Genomic DNA, 22,936 nt, shown 5'->3' on the forward strand with positions numbered 1-22,936 from the left:
TTTCCTTTATTATTTTTTATGTTTTCCTAATTAGGACGCTCTTGTACGTATATATATATCTCATTAGTGAGTGGAATAAGAACACCAATCCCATCCAATAGATTCAAGGTATAAGAGCACTCTAGGTGGTTATGTTTTTTTTTTCCATGCGAACCTTAGGGTTTGGTGTCCAGAAGTCTTATTTCATGTACAGTTTTGTAAAATTTTGAATTTTTGTCTACGTCATTGTCAACCTATTTTGCAATCATTTGCCATTGTTTGCATCTAATTTTTGACACCTCCCATTCAAAAAAGAAGCCTAATCGTCAATTTGCAAAATCAAACCATAAAATTCGACATCCATCTAAGTAGCGTGTGAAGCTCATGTGTTGCTGTACCTCGTCTATCGTTCGATCTACTCTTCGTTGTGTGTGGGCAAGTGTGTTTCTTTTTTCGGCTCGTCTTTTGTAGGTTTGACTGAAATCCTATGTTCCTTCTAGTTGTTTGTTTGTTTGGACTATATATTCACTAGTTTGTGGGAGATGAAGTCTCTTCGGTACTTCGTTAGTAATTTAGCCATGATGTGATTTATGAAGTGAGAACCTTTATCTCTGATAAGGCTCTATGTGTCCCAAAATTCGAGAAGATGTTCTTTTGAAAAATTTCTGATTGTAATCACATCATTCTTCGTACAAGAGATAGCTTCAACGCACTTCAAGACATAGTCCACATCCAACAAGATGTATAAGTATTCACCAGATTGAGGAAACAATCTCATAAAGTCAATTCCCCACACATTAAAGAGTTCAATCTCCAGGATGGGCTGTTGAGGCATTTCATCGAGATGAAACATGTTTCCTGTTCTTTGGCACCTATCACAGTTGACCACAAAGTTCCTTAAATCCTTAAATAGAGTAGGCCAGAAGTATCCACTCTGCAAGACCTTTGCAGCCATCTTTTGTTCGCCAAAGTGTCATCCATAAAGTTTTTCATTACACTTGGCGATTATTTCAATTGTTTCATATTCAGGGGCACACCTTCTCAATATCTGATCTGGCCCCAACTTGTAGAAGAAGGGCTCATCTCATCCATAGAAACGACAATCATGAAATAACTTCTTTCTTTGTTGGTTGTTGAAGTCTTGTGGCCATGTTTTGCAAATTAGGTAATTGACTATGTTTGTGTATCAGGGCCCCTTTGCTTCAATGTGGAGGAGTTGTTCATTAGGAAATCCATCTTCAATCTCCTTCCTTTTGTGTTGGAATAGTTTATAGTTCAGACGGATAAGTGATCCGCCACCTGGTTTATGGTACATTTGTGGTCTATAATCTCTAGATCGAACTCTTGGAGCAATAGCACCGATTTGATCAATCACGATTTGGCGTCCTTTTTTGCCTTGAGATATGTGATCGTAAAATAATTAGAATGTACTGTAACTTTGGAGCCAATAATATAACTTCTAAACTTTTCTGCTACGATGACTACTGCGAGTAATGCCTTCTCAGTGATTGTATAATTCTCTTGTGCATCATTAAAGGTTTTGCTCGTGTAGTATATGGGGTGGATTACTTTATCCTGCTTTTAACCCAACATAGCCCCTACCGCCACATCACTCGCGTCACACATGAGTTCAAATGGTTATGACCAATTAGGAGTAATGAGGATAGGCATTAAGGTCAACACGTCTTTTAAGGTTTGCAATGCTAGGTTGCATTTCTCATTGAAGTTAAAGGGTTAATCGATGCATAGTAGGTTATTGAGAGGTTTGGCGACTTGGAAAAATCCCTTGACGAATCTTCTGTAGAACCCAACATTTTCCAAAAATCTCCTCAAAGGCTTGACATCTGAAGGCAGTGGTAATTTGTTAACCACATCAATCTTTGCGGGATCCACTTCTAATCCCACATTAGAGATTTTGTGCCCAAACACAATTTTGTTGGAATTTATGTCCTAAAACTCGTAGTTTGTAGTCAAAATTAAATTCTATTCAATAAAGTTGTTATTGATGACTTATTAGTGAACATATAATACTATAATCTTGAATCCAATTAACTAAGGTCCTGAAACTATCTAGTGTAGACTTGAACTTTATGTAGTGACATAAATATGGATAAAGTTTGAGTTTATAGTCCAAACGATCTATAGTGTACGAATAAGGTTGGTCGCCTTATTTTGGGAACACTATGGTGTGGCCCGCTCTGCAGTTAGTCCAAACGATGTGATCCTGAATCGTTCATGTAGAGACATGAGAGTGAGGGTATCCTATGTAAAGAGTTTACATAAGACTGGAACTATGAAATAGTCACTTTTAAGGTAAACACTATTGATTATATAAACTGACTATTTTGATTATGATGACCTAGGTAACTTAATCTTAATCCTGAGCTAACTATGAACTTCTATTCAAATGATATTATCCTTAGATCTTCATATATGTGGGTAGCTCAATAACGCTAATCCAATAAGCTAAGCCTTCCATTTTAGGAATAAGACAAGTGGATGGCTAGGTCCATAGGTGCAAGACAAAAGTCACTCCTACCCGTTTTAGGGTTAGTAGATAGGTTGTTCCCTTAAGGACTAAATCCAAGTCTTGAACAAGGGATTCCTCCCTCTCATTGGTTTGAGAGGGATTCAGTTTATAAGTTCGACCTTAAACTAAATGTTCAATAGTGGATCAGTGGGATTTAAGGAACAATATGTAGCCTTGGGGGTAAAATGGTATTTTGACCCAGTCGAGGTTATGAACAACCTGTGAAAAATTAACTTACCGATCATGGTTATATCAGATGGATACAAATATATCTATAGTGAAGGGAGTGCAATTACGGGACTTTAGTGGAATGACCCGTTAGTTAACGAATGTTCATTAGCTCGATCTAAAAGGGTTTAGCCAATTAATCTTGAATCGTTGGAGTCCATGATCTATATGTTCATTAGGTTTCCCTGCTAGCTCATATGGAATTAACTTAAAACAATATGTTGGAATAATTTTAATTATTCGAATTAGGTAGAGAGAGAATCGACGAATATATGTGATATAGCCATTAGTTATAGAGCTGCATGTTTAAATGTGATTTAAATATTAAAAATATGAATATGTATTCATATTCGAAAACTCGAAATTGATGGAAAATGTCAAAGTTGTAAAAAGTCAAAATGTTGATTTTTGACTTTGAAAAGTTAAACTTTAGCCAGCTTTATATTCAAATGTGATTTAAATTTTGGAAAAATGAATGTGGATTCATGCTCGGAAGGTCGAAATCAGTCAAAATGGACAAAGTGGTAAAAAGTCAAAATGTTGACTTTTGACTTGTAAAGTCAAAGTTTGACTTTGACTTAATTAGTCAAATGACCATATTACACTTGGAATAGAGTTAGTGGGCCAAGTGTTTACATGTGATGTAAACAACAAAGTCCACTAAGATGAAATGGAAAATGAGGTGTTGATTTTTTGTGAAACATTTTCATGCATTTTGCATGTAAATTGTATATAAAAATATGTTTTGAATACTCTTTTGATACTTTTGGTATTTTGGAGAAATTATTAACAACATTCAAATTTTTCTCACCTCTCTCCCATAACCAAATTGTTGGTTTCTTCCTCTTTTTCCATCATTCTCTCATTATATTCCTTCATTTAACGACTCTCACAACCCAGTTCTAAGTTCGGAGAATAGCGGGTCAACACTAGTGGTGATCCTAGATTCGTGATCATGAGGAGATTTCGAGGATTGGGAAGCTTCAAAGGTAAGTATTTTTCTTAACCCTAATTGAGTTTGAATTAGGTCTTTTTTAGCATGTTAGTCACTAAAGTGTTTAGGTTTATATAGAGTAAAGTTCAATCTTTGTTTTCCACTGCACATGTTTGGTATTCCATCAAATTCCCTTTGTGACCATGAAGTGACACTTGTCCCAGTTAAGCAGTAAATGTGTCTCTTCACATCTCTTTAGTACTTCTTCCAAACTGCAGAGACATTTTTTTAAAGATTCCCAAAAAACTGAGAAGTCATCCATAAAGCTCTCAACTGATCTCTCCAGGAAGTCTAAGAAGATATCCATCATAAGCCGAAAGGCATGCGGCGAAATGCAAATGTGTCATAGGGATATGTAAACGTGGTCTTCTGCCAGTCTTCAGAGGTAATAGTGATCTGGTTATAACCAGAATAACCATCTGGAAAGTAGTAGAACTTCTTCCCTGCAAGCATGTCTAACATTTGGTCTATGAACGGTAGGGAGAAGTGGTCTTTCTTCGTCACCGCATTTAGCTTGCAGTAATCCATACAAATTATTCACCCCGTGACTGTTCGCGTTGGAATTATCTCATTATTTTCATTCTTTACGTTAGTCATCCCTCCTTTCTTTAGAACATATGGGACTGGCCTAACCTATTCATTGCCTGCAATTGGATAGATGACCCTTGCGTCAAGCCACTTGGTAATCTCCTGCTTAATTGCAATAGATTGTGCTTTAATAGTTTGAGGTGATACAAAGCAATATGTATTAACTTCTAAATTATGGCGAGCTACCCTTTAGTGCCTTTGCCATACTTGCTCGTCTTTTGGGATCCAAATACTTAAAGTTAAGATATGACTTATATCTAATCGTCTGGTTTGCATTATTAGTAAATCATCCTTAATTAAGGCATATAACCTTTCAGTGCTTTTGCCGCACACATTAACTTCTTTGCAACCTTGTCGCTTAGTTAACTACGTGGCCTCACTTGTTAGATGATTAAGATCGATATCATTGTCTTTCTTTCAAATACACAATGTGTTGACATTTGTGTTTAACTAAACAAAACTTATAAGAGAAACAAAAAGATTCTCTAGTATTAAAAACTCATTCCATTACTCATAAACTAACTAAACAGATTGAACATGGATAGTAGAAGAGAAACGAGAGAATGAAAGAAGAAATGCATTACTATTATAAAGAAAACTTTATGCCTTTCATCCATAGAGTACATTTTACGCAGCAATACAATACAAATAGAAAATGGAACACAGAGAAATGTATTAAGCCTCAAAGTATGATATTTTATACTCTTTGGCTCTGATTTTTGCTTGTTCTTAAGGGAGAAATGGAGGGGGAAGAACTCTCTCTCTTTTTATTCAAAGCTCTCACCTAAACTCAATGTAAAAAGAAAGAATGAACAAAATGAACGGGCTCTCCAGCCAAAGAATGCACACCAATTTTGAAGTAAAGACCTTTATTTATATGCGAGGAATGATGTTGATAGGAAATCACGCTTCATTAATGCCTCTGATGTCACATCCCGTTTTAAGTTTTCCCTTCTAACCTAGATAACATTTCTTTTAAACTGTAACATTGGTAAAACACTTTTCAATAATTTTTATAAAAATTTCGGCAGTATCTCCCCTATAATATGGGTTAGCCAAACCTAAAAAGAGAAGAGATTTTCACTTCTATACAGCTATGCAATCCTCAAACTCAAAATCTCATCAAGTGTATCTCACCACACACTTATCCAGACTATTCTAGAGTTTCAAGCAAAGTTCATATCCACACTAGATATCATTTACAAAATAATTACAATTCAAAGAAGAATTTCTCAAAACACACATCATAGTGTGACTCTCGCTACTTCTAACTATCCATGAAGGAAATATAGAACTTAATGTATACATACAAAGAGAATCAGAGTTCAAATTAATGATGGAAAACGTAACCAAAGCTCGGTTCACGACCGCTACCTGAGGGGGGGGGGGGAGAAAACATTGAAAACATAAGTTGAAAACTAAGTGAGTGGCAAGTTTCTTAGAAGTAAAACTTGTAAAACATGCTTAAATAGAAAATCTGTAAATATGCATTAGCAATGAAATATCAGTTAAAACATCATTTTCTTGTAGCCACGAATCAACCAACAAACCTGTAGTCAACCCTTCTCGTTCACCATAACTATCAGTTAAACATATTTCAAGATCAAGGATAATCAAAACATGGAACATGATTTTATAAAGTTCAAGTCATACACATTCTTAAAATTGTGATGAATAAACACATTGTTTTAGTATAAATGAAAACAAGAACTCAAAACCCGCTTTTATAAAATCCAAGTCATAAACATTATCCAAATTACGATACATAAGCACATTGTTTAAACATATAATAAAGTGTAGTCGTAACAAGTTTAAATCATGATAATTTCCAAGCGATATCATAAAATAAAATGTATATCTACAAAGAAAGTTTGAAAATGAACCACTCACTATCAATGACTCGATCCCTCGGGATTATATGCATTTTCCATTTCAAGTTGGCCTAAAAAAGATTTAAGTTATCTCAGTTATCTTCACTTGGCAAGATGACACACTAAACTCTAAAAACACTTCATTATGAGCATTCTAGCTGTTTTACATTTCTAGAGTCCTTACATTCTCGAATCTTCTTAGACCAGACTAAACATTTACTTCCAAACCTTTAAAAGTCAATTTTAATTCCTTAGTAAAATGGATGTCCAAACTAAAGTCAAACTCATTGGGTCTTTCGTTTCAATACACTTTTATTTCAACTATCGATGACTTTTAGATTTAGTTCCACTAAATCAACATGAGTCAACTAATTGTACACTTCATGAGGCCACCTAAATTTATTTTATGTTTCTAAGGTCCTCAAATTTCAAAGGGTTTAGGATTAGACTCAGCCTTTTACCTACGAACCCTTGGACTTGAAATCTAGATACTTAACCCCATGAGCACCAACATAGTTCAAATTCAATGTGTCTTTGATGTAGATACGCTTTTATACCCAATATCCTTACCTTAGAGATTTAGATCTATTAACAACCTCACTCTCAAACTAATGAGTAAATAACTTAGGAACTTACCCAAACTCATTTAAAACAACCTTAACCATGTTGATCAATGCTTCCAGGTTCTCTAAATCTTCAATTCCTCATACAAAACAATATTGGTAAAGTCAATTTTACGCTAAAACTAAATGGATATTTAGGAACTATGAGAGAACCCACTAAATTTATCTAAAATCTTATCGAAACCTTGTTGAAATTGTCTTGACAGTACATTAACGACTTCCTAAGTTCTAATCTAGTACCTAAAATCATTGTATGTTTCGAAGCTTATATAAGTAACACCCAAGTAAAATCTAAAGTTAATGGAAAGTCCATTTTTAAACTTTAACATTCAACTCAATGACCTAAGTATCATTGATAATTCACTTTTAACACTTAAACTTAATGGGCATTCAAGAACTCTAGGACAACTCAACGAAAATACTCCAAAACTTCCCAAGAACCTAACCAAGTAATCTAAGCTTCAATGCATAGCACCATAAGTACTTTCTAAATTCAAAATCTAGCATCCGACATTATGGGTTATTCAATATCATCATAAAAATTAGATGGATACTCAAGATCGACTCCATAAAACATAAAATCTTACCCAAGTTGTGTGAAAATGCCCAATTTTGAACTTCCTAAAGGCTGGACAGCAGCTAAAAATCTCCCATGATTTCAAATTTGGCAACGAAACATGATGTGTATTAACGAATTTGGGTCAAAAGCTTATGGGTGCTCAATATTTCTATGAATTCCATAATTTCTCACAAAAAAACTTACCCACGAAACTCGAAGGGTGAACTTTCAACACAAGAGATATTCAACCATGGGGTTCAACTTTCGGCAGTAAGGAATGCTGACCAATGGCAAAGGAGACATAGTTTCACGGCTCAACTACTCACAGATGTTAGGCATGGCATGCTGTTGTCGTCCATCGTGGAGGAGCGACTTGCGACTGGTTGGATGCAAATGGCAAGGGCGACGCGAGCTGGATGACAACGATGCAAAGGCTTCCATCTTTAGATCTGCAAGGATAGCAAAGGCGAGGCTTGTTGGTTGTCATCGGGTGAATTGAGTGACGCTTCAATTATTGATGAATAGAGGTGCATTGCAGATGCCTGGTGGTGTGGAGGAGATGAGCGACACGAATGTGTTATCATCGACAAGCCGCGTCGTTTTCGAGTTGGTGGGGGAGTTATAGATAGAGAGATAGTGAACGGAGAAGAAGTAAAGAGAGAGATGGTTGGCAGGAAATCAGGGGTAGTTGATATCTCTAAAAGCTTGTGGGAGGAGAAGAAGAGAGAAAAAAATATTCCCCTAATTTTTTTATTTAAACTTAAATAATAATAAAAATATTTTAAGAAAAGACCATTATGCCCCTCTCTCCATATTAACTTATCTTTTTGCCCTTAGTATTCTTCTTTCAACATTCTAATTTCCAAGTCTTACCCCAAACTAAATTTTTTCCAATTTCCTTATTAAAACAAATCAACCTTAAATAATTGGCAATTAGATTTAAACTTGTTTTTCACAACTTAGAAAATATTAATATAAATAAAAGGAGAAAGTGATGGGAGCTTGCATCTGAAAAGTTGTATTAGTTCAGCGTAGACATCCTTTTGTCCTTTCTCTGACATTCATGCTAACCAAATTTATCTGCAAGTGCTGATTGCCTAGCTTAGTTGCTTGTCGCCGCGTTGACTGGATACATCTCTGTGTGTAGCATTCTATCGCTGAGTTCTACTTCTTTTTGCCTGTATCCGCGGTAAAATCATTTAAAAAATGAAAAAATAGGGATAAAGTTCTTTTGAAAGGTGCAATACACAAGTTAATTAAACCACTTACTGTTTCCTTTGTTTTCTTTTATTCGTATGTGATAAGACTTCATTATTTTACATAAAAGGGTATAAAAATTTGTATTTCTATAGGTTACCAGCTTTATATTCTCCAAAACTCTAATTATTAGCCCATGGGATTTTCTTTACCTGATAAGCTTCGCGAGATAACTATAACACATGATGCATTTTGACTTTGATCCTAACTCGCCCAGTGGTCTCATCGCGTAGAACCTTATTCTTTCTTTGCCTAACTTTCATGCGATAGAACTCTTAACTTTTCTTCTAACTTGCCAGAATTTCTAAGCTAAAAAGCAATAAAAGACCTATTAAAAGAAAGCAATAAATAAAAACAACAAATACAAAATAATTGATGCAATTGCGAGGGTGATAGAGAAAGGGACACATTACAAAAGCATTTATGCTCATCGCAATCAGTCTTTACTCCCAATCATTCGAATGTTTCATTTGAATTTTGTCCAGTCTCGCATAGCCAGCGATGACTAGGTGCCTCATTGGGTCTATCTCGCAGACATTTCCTGTAACGCCTTAATAATGATTCTCTACAAAGGAGGTTAAAAGTTCTAGCCCCAGGCGTTTGAGATACCTTTAACATTTTTCCTTTATATCACATCAAGATAGGTTCCTCTTGTCATCGTCAAAAGATTCACTCAATCTTTGGGTCAAGTCCCTGTATCATAGATTACTCTAGTACCACATACTGGTTCACACATTATTCGGTTGAACGTGTGATTCAACAAAATTGAGTGTTTGCCCAAAATCAAAGTTAAACTTATCTCTAATTTTGAAAAAGAAGTTCTCTAGAAACGACACCAAAAACTTGCTTGGTTTGAGTTATGTGCATACAATTATTCGTAGATGTGTTGTGTTAAGGCTCTAACTAAGCGTTCTACTAGGTAGTTAGAATAGGGTTATGTGATAAAAGATGCAATCACTATCTATGTGTTGCTAAACTTCTCATGATATGTGTGTAATAAAAGTTTTTCTATCGTTATTCCAAGTGTAAGCAAAGTGATACATTTCCTGGTAAGCCAGGGTCGGACACAGGGAAATTCCATCAAACCTTAGCTATAAAGTTTACTTCTCATCTAGGCAGTATACAATATCAATAGGGTAAAGTAAAGGTGTATGTGTATTAACCTAATATCTATACTAGAGATTCTGTAAAAGGTGACATGGAGTGGTGATATTATGGAGAATGAACTAAATTGTGTTAAGGAAATAGGAAGGAAAATTTCTACGTTATAGGTGATTAAGCTATGTGGCGGTCCTTGATGCGATTGTTGTCACGTAACCACTTTCTAATTACGGTGAGCACCTGTCACTGTCTCAACGCCACACTTACTCTCCTCTTGGGATGTAAATGATAATGATTAGCTATGCGATAGTTATGTAGACTTCATTACTTGTAAGGGTCATATTGCCTCTCTTTTAAGGGTGGAAACCTCTTGGCACCAAGTTACCACACTTGTTCTCCTTTCAGGACAAAAATGATGGAGGTTTAATCACAAAAATGGAGTTTGTCTCCAAACTTCTTTTGCGCATTTAGCAATGATCTTACTACTTACTCTCTCGAGCAGTTGGCAACATACGTTAGCCATGTGATAGAGTTTAGCTTAGCTATACGCGATGAACCTCATACGTACGCTTTTTTATCATGAACTTAACATAAGCCTAACTACTTATAACACTTCGATAAATGAACATGAAGGAAATCGGGACACGCACATCGAAAAAAATGGATCAAATTTTACTCTAAATGTAAGTAAACAATTTAGAAATTAACATGCTGAAAAACTACCATAATTAAATAAAATTAGGGTTGAAGAAAAAACATACCTTTGAAGCTTTTCGTTCCTCGTAATCTCTTCATGAACTTGAATTTGGGACCACTACTAGTGTTGATCCGCTATTCTTCAGACATAGAACAAGGTTGTGAGACCTGATTAGATGAAGGAATTAAGAGAGAAATGGACATTGGAGGAGGAAACCAACTTTTGGTTAAGAGAAAGGTGAGAAAAAAATATTGAACAAGAATAATTTCTACTAAATTATCAAAAGTTTTTAAAAATGAATTTTCAAAACAATTTTATAAAACAATTACATGCAAAATGCAAGAAAAACCTTCACCTATGATTAATACACCTCATTCTCCACTGAATTTTAATGAGCTACGTGTTTACATCTTATATAGCCACTTAATCACTAAGTGTTAATAGGATTATCCAACAAAATGTTGAATTTTCCCACTAACTTTAGCCCAAGGGGAAACTTTGAATTTTTCAAGTCAATAGTCAATATTTTGACTAATTTTGACCTCTCGATCATGAATTCGTATTCACTTTTTAGAAATTCAGATCACATTTGAATATAAGGCTAGTTAAATATTGACTTTCCAAAGTCAAAAAGTCAACATTTTGAATTTTTTCAACTTTGACTATTTACATCAATTCCGTGTTTCCGAATATGAATCCAGATTCATAGTTTTATATTTAAATCAAATTTAAATATAAAACTCTATCTTAAATTGATAACCGTCAATTATATCACATATATTTGTTGGTTTCTCTCTCTTTACCTAATTCAAACAATTCGAATTATTCCAACATATTGTTCTAAATTAATTCCATATATGAGCTAGCAGGGGAACCTAATAGACCTATAGATTATGGCTCAAACGATTTGAGATTAATTGACTAAACTCTTTTAGACTACACTAATCAACATTCGTTAACTAACGGGTCATTCAACTAAATTCTCGTAGTTGCACTCCATCACTATAAATATATTTCTTCCATTTGATATAACCATGATCAGTAAGTTAATCCTTCACAAGTTGTTCGTAACATCGACTGGGTTAAAATACCGTTTTACCCTTGAGACTACATCTTACTTCTTAATTTCCACTAGTCCATTATTGAACAATTGGTTTTAGGTCCAACCAGTAAACTGAATCCTTCTCAGTCTTACCCTGAAGCAAGTAGGAGTGAGTTCCATCTTGCACCCTATGTGCTTTAGCCATCCACCCAATTTTACCCTTGTAATGAGAGGCTTATTGGGCCAGTGCTATTGAGCTACCATCACCTATACAGATCTAAAGATAATTTCGTGTCAATATTGATTGCGGTCTTACAAGTCAGGATCACATCGTTTGTACTAACTACAAAGTGGTCCATGTCCATAGTGGCCCTAGAATAAGACACCTAACCTTATTCATACACTATAGACCATTTGAGCTATATATTGAACTTGATCCCAATTTATGTCTCTACATAAAGTTTAAATTTACACTAGATAGTCCTAAGACATTAGTTTATTGGATTCAATATTATAGTATTCTATTTTCACTAATAAGTCCTCAACAACCACTTTATTGAATAGAACATAATTTTAAACTACAAACTACAAGTTTTAAAACATAAGTTCTAATAGAACATTAAAGAAATGATAGATTGAAATGGAATAAAGCTGCAATGTATTGAAGAATGTAGGCCTTTAGGCCATTGTAAAATATGATAAATGTCAACATTACAATGAAATATAAAAATGGAAAGTCGAGGGATGGGAGTCGAGCTGTAAAATGCCTAATCATTCCTTGGCTCTTTTACAAGTTAGGGGGAAAAAGATAATAGATTCTCTTTCTGATCTCTCACTTATAATTGACCTAAGAAGAGGTGGAAGATGTTTTACAGAACGTAGAAAGAGTAGTCCTTTCCGCCTACTCTCATAAAGCTCTCCAGGTTTTAGTCTATTTAGACCAGACAATTTTACATAGTATGGAAGCAGGCTTTATATAAACTACTTTAGGCGGAAAGATTCTATTCTTCTATTCATGTCAGTACTGATTGCAGTTTTTTCAAGTCTCACAAACTCCAACTACCATTATTGTTTGCTAATGAATCCTCATCGCGTGTTGATGTAGTTCCTTGCCTAGAGATGTTAATCGCCAGATAAGTTTCCTGTTGCAGGGCTTTTGTACACGCTCCTCTTGTGATTCACTATATCTCTTCTTTTCTTTATAATGCTACGATAAAGCACTCAAAAGCAGGGTAAAACAGGCATATGAATTATTCAAGTTATATTCTCTTATGTTTATAAATTTGCGATAGAAGCTATGCGTTTTGACACTTTATCTTGCGTTTTAGCTTCATTGTTCTACCTAAAGGCCATAATAACTTGTATTTCTACAAATTATCAAGAAAACAAAACACAACTTAATAACATTTAGACTCGTCTCGCAGACACAATACGCAATCAAGGCTACAAGTTCAACACTTAATGTCCTTCGCTACTTTGGGGGGGGGGGGGTAAAACAAAAAATTAGAAAGGTTAGACAAAATGTCTAGTGAATGGGGTCTTTGGTCATCGACTTTATTATATCAAAGTTTCGTATTAACGCTTATAAATCATTTTGTCAAATTATGTGATACAAATAGTATAAGTATCAATGGTGAAACGTTGAGTCTCAAATCAATCATCCCAATGCCTTAAGAAATTCAACACAAGTTAAATCTCATCATCAATTATATGTAAATCGCATAGAAACCATTTCCTTGTAAATCATGCCCTTGAAAATCATGCACAAAAGTTCATATTGCATAGAACACATTTTATGAACTCATCATTTCATCATAGCATAGAATCACTCTTTTGTCAATTTGCAGTTATGCAGAGTAAACTCAACGCATTTATCAAACTTCATTAATTCCACTATGCATAACGTGTCTTCCAATGCCAGATTACACAACAAGCAAAGAGCATCCGCTACCAAATCACACAAAAGTATGTGGCATGCTGTTCAAGATCACACAATATGTATAGGGCATTCTATTTAAGATCACACAACAAGAATAGAGCATCTTATCCCAAATCACACCACAAGAATAAAGCATCACATACTAGATCACACAACAAGTATAAGACATTCTTGTCACATAGGGTACAAAAGATCATCTCGTTTTTAACTTTATCATATTTCATATACTCTTCCGTATACATTATTTCAACAATAAGTCCACTTCATTTATAAGTTAAAAGCATTTTAAGGATTCGATAGAGTAACGAAAACCATACATATCATGGACATGATAGAAATGGATTTCAGGATTTAAACACATTTTAGAAATCTTTTCATTTTGAAAATATTTTATGAGAAGAATCACTTAATGCCAAAATCAACTTGCTCTTCCTTCTAACTTTCTTGGCAGGAAAGTCATTGATAGTCCATTGTAAAACAGTTCGTAGGTGAAAACTTCTTTATGTGCATCAAAACACCGAACATCTTCCTCCCACATAAGTTTGAGATCATCAATCAAAGGTGCTAGGTAGACATTTATGTCATATCCTAGTTGCTTAGGTCCCGAGATTAACATAGTTAACATCAAATACTTCCTTTTCATACACAGCCACGGTGGAAAGTTGTATATTGTAGCAATCATAGGCCAACGACTATATTTTGTCGATAAATCTCCGTATGGATTGATGCCATCTGTGGACAACCCCAAGTGGAGGTTTCTCGGTTCGGACCCAAAATTTAGCCACAAATGGTCTACCAACCTCCAAGATGGAGTATCAACTAGATGCCTTAACACATCGTCTACTTTCTTGTCATTTGCATGCCAACACAAGTTCTTTGCATGTTCGGAGTTCTTGAACATCCTTAAGAATCTTGGAACAATTGGAAAATACCACAACTGTTTAGCTGCAACTCTCTTAATCTCTTCATTTGAGTTCTTACTTATCTTCCACCTCGAAATGTTACATTTAGGACACCTACTGATGTTTGCCAGATCTTTTCTTTACAAGCAGCAATCGTTTGGGCATGCATTTTTTTTTTATAACTATGCTCAATGTAGTAGTAAGCGTTTTTTTTTTTGCTTCATATATGGATATCGAAATTTCGTTATGTTTAGGCAAGAACTCACTAATTGTTACTAGTAGTTTGGAGAAGCTAGCATTACTCCATCCAAATCTAACCTCCAGATTGTATAGCCTAACTAATGCTGACAACTTTGTGAATCTTTTTACAACCAGGGATTAGAGGCTTCTTTGCATCATGGAACATATTGTCAAACGTATTAGGTACTTTAGAAAATTGATCACAGACATTTTGAACTATATTTAGCATATGAAATAAATCATCGGCGATCGTTTCTTCGTTTGTGTAAGCCTATCGATTGCATGAACTTTCTGATGTAAAAGGTTCACCATGAAAAAATCATATCTTATAACTTTGATCAATCTGATTGGCATATAGATGATATCTGACTGTTGATTTGTCCTGTGGCAAATGGTTCCCACATTACAAACATGGACATCTAATAGTATTGGAACCTTTGCCATTATGAAAACTATATTGAATGAACGCTTCCACTCTCAATTCATACTCCATAGATATCCTATTCTTCACCATCCATCATTTGTCCATTAGACGATATTGTACGGCTTATATATCTTAAAAGTTAGGACTTAGTCAAACTTGTTTGCAATAGAAGAGACAAGATACTTAGGTTATATTTTGAGTAGTTTTGTTTTGGTATGTTAAACCACCCTAAACCGAACTTATACGCGCATCGAATTAAAGAAAAAAGCTCATATTCACCAAGCAAACAGTAAATATAGAGACAACGTATACATTTCCTCACTCACAGCACAAGAACAACAAGGAATTTTAAAGAGAAGCATAACATACAGTAATTTCAACACCAGATGTAACCTCTTTGTTCAAGACCTTGATAACAAAAGAAAAAGAAAAAGAAATATTGTCCGAAACCAACAAGTCTAATACTTGAAACCAACGGTTGAACTATTTTCCCCTCAATTTCAACAAGTCTAATACCTCTTTGTGAAATTTTTTATTATATCCACAGGTAGATAAAGCAATCAAGGATTTAAAAATAAAAGGTCAAAAAGCATCAGTAGTGTTTGTTACTTCACCTACTTATCATTGCATTTGCAGTAACTTGAGTGAAATTTATCATATATGTCATGTTAATAGAATTCCTTTGATTGTCGACGAGGCTTATAGGACACACTTTGGGTTTCAACCTTAGCTGCCTCTTTTTGCACTCCAGCAAGGAGCTAATTTAGTGGCCCAATTGACTCACAAGGTTCTTTGCTATCTTACACAGTCATCAATGTTGCACATGTCAGGGAATCTTGTAGATGGAGAAAGATTTTATGGATGTTTACAAACTCTTCAAGGTACCAGTCCTAGTTATCTGCTCTTAGCATCATTAGATACACCAGAGCTCAACTAATTGATACTCCAAACAAGATTTTTACTAGAGCAATAGATCTAGCATATCAAGTACAAACCAAGAGAAACTAGATTTTAGGTATCCCAATCCTTGATGGTGCGTTTGGGGGAAGGGTTGATTTAAGGAAGGGTTAGTGTTATGATAAAACTAGTTTTATCATAACCCTTGTTTGGGTGAAGGATTTAGAAATGTAGTTTTATGATAATATGTGTTTGGGGGAAGGGTTGGGTGGGAAGAGTTAATGGGGATTTTATAATAAGATGTGTTTGGGGGAAGGGTTAGGTGGGAAGGGTTAATGGGGATTTTATGATAAGATGTGTTTGAGGGAAGGGTTAGGTGGGTAGTTTTATGGGGATTTTATGATAAGATGTGTTTCGGGGAAGGGTTAGGTGGGTAGGTTTATGTGAAATTTATGATAAAATTTATTTGGGGAAAGTGTTATATGGGTTTGGTTAATAATTTTTTTTATGTAGTATAATATTTTTTAAATGAGATTGTAAATATGATAAAAAAAATCTTATTGTATACTTTTTTACGAAAGCGTTAAACCCGTCTTATTGCAAATAATTTATTGTATCTGTAATTTTATTAAATTAGTAAAGATAGTTGTCGAATTTGGAATTAATTTCTAAACATATTGTGAAAAATTTTTAAAATTCATTTTTTATAAAGACAAATTAATTATTTCTTATTTGTAATTGGCGATAGCGATGTCCCCCTATTTGAACATATATAATTACCTGGTATAACGCTTGGGTGAAATTATGACTATTTTTCTTAATTTTAAATAAACATTATGAAAGAAAAAAATAGTTGACTACAATAGCAAAAGCATAAACAGTCAATATCATACAAAAAAAAGTAAGCAAATAAGAAGCAACCCAGGTCAGTACAAACATAAACTATCTCGTCATGTCTTGTAGGAGGACTCTACAAAATCCCTCCCTCTCATCCTCAGGCATGAGTACGAAACCCCGAAGGTTGTCCATACGAGACAGAAGATGCCTTTGCAATAACGCCCTATCCAAACTCGTGAGTTCCGACATCTCATGCAATATGTGGAAGAATTTCGTGCGCACATGGTTGTCATTGGCAAGGACGCGTGCAGGCCACTCCGCAATCATCCTGAGTTGCTCGTTTGTTTGGTCGAGCGCCAGATGTATGCCTTCAACATCCACCTCTCGCGGACTTCCCCTCGTCCTCTTTGATCCACTCGATCCGGTCCTACCCTCTGAAGCGCAAGAAGGTCGTGATGTGCGTACATCATTTCGTGATAGGTCAATCCTCTGCCTGTACACAAGCGGAAAATCCTCGTTTCCATCCTCTATATCAAATCCGTCATACCCGCCAGGCTCGTTAGACCCCACGTCGATGAATGTCTCAGCGAACCGACTCATTGCCCTATCGTGACCAAACACATATGTAAGTTCATCGTAATATGAAAACAGTTTGTTCAGGAGTTCCTTCGCTGCAGGATGCGACTACGAGGAAAAAAAAAGATCACTTATGAGTACTGATAGAAAAATTGTTAAGTAAATGTACATTGCGAACATTGTGTGACATTTATATTATTTTCCTTACCCTAACCCAATTATCAAATAATTCTTTCTTTGCAATGATACATTTCATTTCATCGTTCCACCCAAAGCCACTGCACGCTGGCCCCTGCATTTCGGCGATGGTCTGGAATGTCCGCTTCAGTGTCTTTATTCTACAGTTAATTACAGTCGTTGTGCGAACCTAACATCCAAGTAGTTTCTCTGCCATCATGCATACCAACTAGGCCAGGCAACCTGACCGGAACTAACCATTATCTGATTTCCATCCCCCCATTGACACCAACTCCATTAAACACTCCACAAGAGTGCCCTCCTCCTCCTTCGTCTAGACATGTCTCGGGGCACGGTTTGAGGTTGACATACTAAGAATGACAAATTACAAGAAATACACGGAGTACGTTAGAAATTTCACAATTTCACATTTAACAGTCACAAACAAAAGGCACACGTACATTTCATATGCAACAGTACATTTTATAGGTGATAGAAATTCGCATACAATCGATGACTTGTAATGTAAGATTGTCTTATCTAAGCGTTATGCAACCGCCAATCAGTGAACATCGATTCAGCTAGTTCGTTGTGCCACTGAAACCACTCATTTGTTGTCTCAATGTAGTGAATGTCTTCTGAAGCGGTGGTCGTCTCGTACGTGGAGTTAGTTAATGGATTATAAACATGTGGTTAGCATCTAATTGAAACTAAACTCTAAAACTCTAAACTAAATGGGTTAAAAATTAAAAGCAAAAACTCTTAAAAAACCTAGACTAGCTATAAAAAAAATTTAGGAAAACAAAATGACGAACAAGCTACTTTACTTCTACATCTAACCAACGTTAAACTTTTTTGGTCTGTTGTTAGCTGTTGTTTTGAAGGATCCTATCGATGGAATTGAAAATGGACAGATGGGATTGAATCTCAGGAAAATTTGCAAGATTTTGGATGAACCCTTTTGGAACGAAACATTTTTATTCTAAGTATAAGTTCTTTTAAATCATTGTGGATTCAAGAATCTTAACCATAAAAGTATACTCTATCAAAACATCTGAACTAGGGCTCAATAGATTGTATTTTCCTACATAGTTTGTTTCAAACCGTCTATACAATCTTGTTTACATAAGATATGAAAAGAAAACATTTATTCAACTAAAGAACAAAATCCCATACAAAATATCATTTGTTGTGTGGCAGCATCATCTTGAGAACAAGAAACTAAACAAATTCCCTCTACACATAGAACACTAAAGCTATGCATTATGCCATGATCTCTCATTCTTTATTATTTCATCCTTCCATCACATCCATTCTGAAAAAACTCTCCTTTTTCCTATTTTCTGTTCTACCTAAACTCTTAACTTCAATAACAAAATCACCAGTTTCCTCAACAATCGCAAAACAAAAACTATATCTGAGAGAAAGAAAATCAATCAACCCAAAACTCAAAAAAGTAAAAAAGAATTTCTATAAAAGCGAATTGTGGGAATACCCTAGAAATCAATTAAACCTTAGATATATTACATACATGCAACAACAACCATGGATGAGGAAAACAAACGAAAAAGAAATTGAAGAATGGTTATGAGAAGGAATTGGAGCAACTTCCAAGTGGAGAAAAGGGGAAAATCTGATAGGGGAGAAGAGAAATCGGAGAGACCAAGCTTTAATAAAATGATCGTAATTTACGAAAGGTGTGTGGCTATGATATGTGTGGCACCTCATTGAGAGGTTAGCAAGTGATGCGTGGCACCCATTGGTGATGTTAGCACACGACAAGCTTGCTAAGCCATGCACGTGCGCGAAGCACAACCACCATACCACTGGGCGCTATTGTGCTATTTTGGGTTGTTTTGCTAATTTTGGAAATTTTAAGGAATTCTTGGTTATTTTCTAGATCAAGGGATTAATTAAGACCGAAATATGTATTTTTCAGGTCAAGAAGTTTTTAAAGGAAATTTCGAATCAAGGATCAAATCAATAGTTGTGAGTTATTAAATGATTTCTATGATGGTTTCTAAAGCGTGGTTTACAAAAAACTATGTTATGAATGTTATTGCTACGTGTTCAAAAGTGTATTTCAACATTTTCATAAATGTTTTATCCTAGCCTGAATGTTCCATGGACCTGTTTTGCATATGTAGTTAACTTCATACTGATGGTAGGGTAGACGAGTCTATTTTAACTATGGGCCATCATGAAGGCTATAAACTATTATGCCTTAAAAGATGAGGATAACAGTGAAAGTTGTTACCTATCGACTGTCCCGTCTTAGGACAAGGAGGTTTAATATTGCCAGTGTCTATGGATCATGTTTTTCAAAAGCTCTATGCAATGCTACTGAAAAGTTTAATGTTTCCAAGTACAATCAAGTTTCTCAAACCAAGGTTTTATTCTAAACTGTTTATAAAAACATGTTTTATAAAACCATCATTCACTAAGACTTTTAACTTACTCTTTTAAAATGTTTTCTCTCTTTCCAGGTACAGATTGTGAATCTCCGAGTGCTGGACTTACGACTGCCAGCCTAATTAGATTTTAACTATGAAAAGGAAATTGTTTTGATAAAACTAGATACCTTGACAAGATTTGAGAAAACTTTAAAGTTCTTATAATCTCAATTATTTTATGTTTAATCAATGCTTTTATAAAACCTGTTTTATTAATGGATTGCACCTCAGATTTTGTTTTCCATGATTATCAAAGACTTTTGCTTGCAAATTGTTTTAAGGAATAAGGCTAAGGTTTGGTTGATGTCATTCGAAAGGGAATGATGTCAATTGACATCCGTCATCTTCTAGGTTAAGAGTAGGTGACCTGGGAGGTGGCATAAAAATTGTGTTTTACAAGTTTCTGAATTCAGTTAAGTTTTCTGATGGATTCGTTTCTAATATTTTATGATGTGTGAATGACAATGATGGAAAAATATCAGGTCTTAAAACACACGACTGTCAGGTTTTGGTACATCGATTTCTCTTTATTGGTGTTTAAGCATATCTACCAAATAATGTGTCCACTACTTTTACTTAATTGTGTAGATATTTTCATGACTTGTGTTAAAAAGGATACGTATAAGTGATTTCAATCGATTGCAGTTGGATATCATAACCATACTTTGTAAATTGGAGAGAATATGCCCACCTGCCTTCTTTAACGTAATGACACATCTTGCTGTTAACCTACCAAATGAAGCCAAAGTTATTGGTCTGATTAGTTACAGTTGGATGTATCTCATTGAAAGAAGTTTACGAACGTTAAGACAATTTTCCGGAACAAAGCACGTCTTAAGGGGTCTATTATAGAACCATATGTGATGAATGAATCAGGAAATTTTTATTCGCGATATCTAAGTGGAATTGAAATGTGATTCATTGAGATGAACGAATAATGATAGTGATAACTTGTAGAAATACAAGTTATTGTAGCCTTTTAGATAAAATAATGGAACCAAAATGCATAAGAAAGGTGTCAAAACGTGTAGCATATGTGTAAATTCATAAGTATTTAGAAATACACTACATAAGCCTTCATACTTGTTTCACCATGTTTTTAGTGTCTAAACACAGGATTAAGAACAAAAGGAGAAGTTAGTGAATCGTAGAGGAGCTAACTCAAAGACTAAGATGTGGTCAAAGTGGAAGATGTTGAGAATGAACAGTTGGATGTCTTGGAAATTGTTGTCGAACATCATATGGATGAACACATTGAGGATGACACTCTGTGTGTAGTTGACGTTGATCCTACAATGGTGGAAAGATCAATTGTAAAATATCTCGTTAACGACTTCATAAACAATAATGATGAACAAATCTTCTAAAAACGAATAAAGTGACGGTGAATCATAACAAACCACGTATGCACACATTTCTTTTTTTAGATTTATTTTAAAAAGTTTTTTTTGTTTAATATTATCTTTGTGTCTACAGGTACTAAGGCAGCATTCCCAAATAGATTTCATGAGTCAAATGATTTGTTCGAGGAGTTGGGTATGTCCCCTCATAGGGGATCTTCGTTGGATGACACTTCAGGTTAGTCTCATTACTTGCAAACTCCCACTTGGACTAAAACTCCTAGTGGGATAAAACAACGTTGAATTTGACCATGAGAGAGAAAATACATATGAGTACAATAAACATATGAATATAATAAACTAGGATACATTCCCAATAAATCTCCCACTTGTCCTAGTTTACAAACATCGTAGACCTAAATTCTGTAGGTGACCCTCAAACACTTAAGCTTTGAGGGTTTTGTAAAAGGATCGATAATGTTTTGCTTAGAAGATATCTGGGTCACTACAATGTCACCATGATATACAATTTCCCTAATAAGATGGTACTTGCATTTGATATGCTTTCTCCGTTTACGACTTCTAGGTTCTCTTGAATTTGCAATTGAACCACTGTTGTCACAATATAAAGTGATTGACAAATGCATATTTGGAACAACTTCCAGATCTGTCAAGAATTTCCTTAGCCATACTGTTTCTTTTGCCGCTTTGCAAGCTGCTATGTATTGAGCGTCCATTGTGGAGTCAGCTATACTAGTTTGCTTTATGCTTCTCCACACTATTGCTCCTCCACTTAGAGTGAATACTCATCCTGATGTAGAATTTCTAACATCTTTGGGTGTGTTTGGATTGGTTTTTTAAGTGTTTAATTTTTAAAATAATTCATTTTAAGATAAATTGAGGTGTTTAGCATTCATTTGAAATATTTTTTGGAAAAATGAGATTATGAAATAAATCATTTTAGAGAAAACACATGCAACCAAATTTTAGAATAAATTTTTATTTTATGTTTAATAAGAAATCCCTTCCAAATATCTATTTTTCTTCCTTTATTTTTTCTATTCTTTTTTTCTATCTATTTTTTACTCCATCGTTCTTTTTGTTTTTTTTTCTATTTTTAAACACTTTGAATATATTTTTTCAATATATATGAACACACATTTAAATATAGAGATTAGCAAATGTTTCTCTTTCAGTCAAATCTATTTCGACTTAACATCTATGAAAGAAATCATGAGGACGTCAATGAAGAACATGATCGTTCGATTCGTGAAATAAAGATGAATGAAGAACGTGATCGAATTGCACATCTTTTTGTCTAGTTGATATTATATTGTCTCGAAAAAAATTATTTGTCTTTGTTCACACGAGATTTTCAGAGAAATTTGATTCGTGGAGTTGAACTTGTGTTGATGTTGTATTTATGTTGATTTGATGCGATGTGGTCCGATCTCTAGAATTTGATCCTTTGATTCTCTCTCGGCTGGATGCTTATGCTTGATTTGAGGAAGCGAAGCACGTGATGTTCTTGGAGTTGGAGTCTTGGAAGAAAGCTTGGATCTTCAAAGAAGCTTCAATCTTTGAGGGTGTCTTGAAGTTAGAGTCTTCGAAGAAAGCTTGTATCTTCAAAGAAGCTTTAATCTTTGAGGGTATTCTTGAAGTTGAAGTATTGGAAGAAAGCT

General features: G+C 34.8%; 2 protein-coding genes across 4 annotated transcripts; both read right to left on the reverse strand.

Moving 5' to 3' along the window:
- Positions 1 to 601: 601 nt before the first annotated feature.
- Positions 602 to 934, reverse strand: LOC107990858 (uncharacterized mitochondrial protein AtMg00750-like). Its single transcript, XM_017044847.1, has one exon. The coding sequence runs from the start codon at positions 932 to 934 to the stop codon at positions 602 to 604; it is 333 nt and encodes a 110-aa protein (XP_016900336.1).
- A 15,644-nt stretch (positions 935 to 16,578) lies between these two features.
- LOC127148281 (uncharacterized) lies at positions 16,579 to 19,097 on the reverse strand. Of its 3 annotated transcripts, none has more exons than XM_051081751.1 (3): positions 17,942 to 19,039; positions 17,493 to 17,832; positions 16,579 to 17,392 (listed from the first exon to the last, which is right to left on the reverse strand). In XM_051081751.1, exons 2-3 carry the CDS (start codon positions 17,580 to 17,582, stop codon positions 16,814 to 16,816), a joined length of 669 nt encoding a protein of 222 aa, XP_050937708.1. In that variant the 5' UTR covers positions 17,583 to 17,832; positions 17,942 to 19,039; the 3' UTR covers positions 16,579 to 16,813. The 3 variants fall into 3 exon arrangements, with proteins under 3 accessions (XP_050937708.1, XP_050937704.1, XP_050937702.1); XM_051081747.1 differs by having other exon boundaries at positions 16,664 to 17,392; positions 17,923 to 18,947; XM_051081745.1 differs by having other exon boundaries at positions 16,714 to 17,392; positions 18,993 to 19,097.
- Positions 19,098 to 22,936: the final 3,839 nt, after the last annotated feature.

Source organism: Cucumis melo, chromosome 1, assembly GCF_025177605.1.
Source record: "Cucumis melo cultivar AY chromosome 1, USDA_Cmelo_AY_1.0, whole genome shotgun sequence".
Classification (NCBI taxonomy): domain Eukaryota; kingdom Viridiplantae; phylum Streptophyta; class Magnoliopsida; order Cucurbitales; family Cucurbitaceae; genus Cucumis; species Cucumis melo.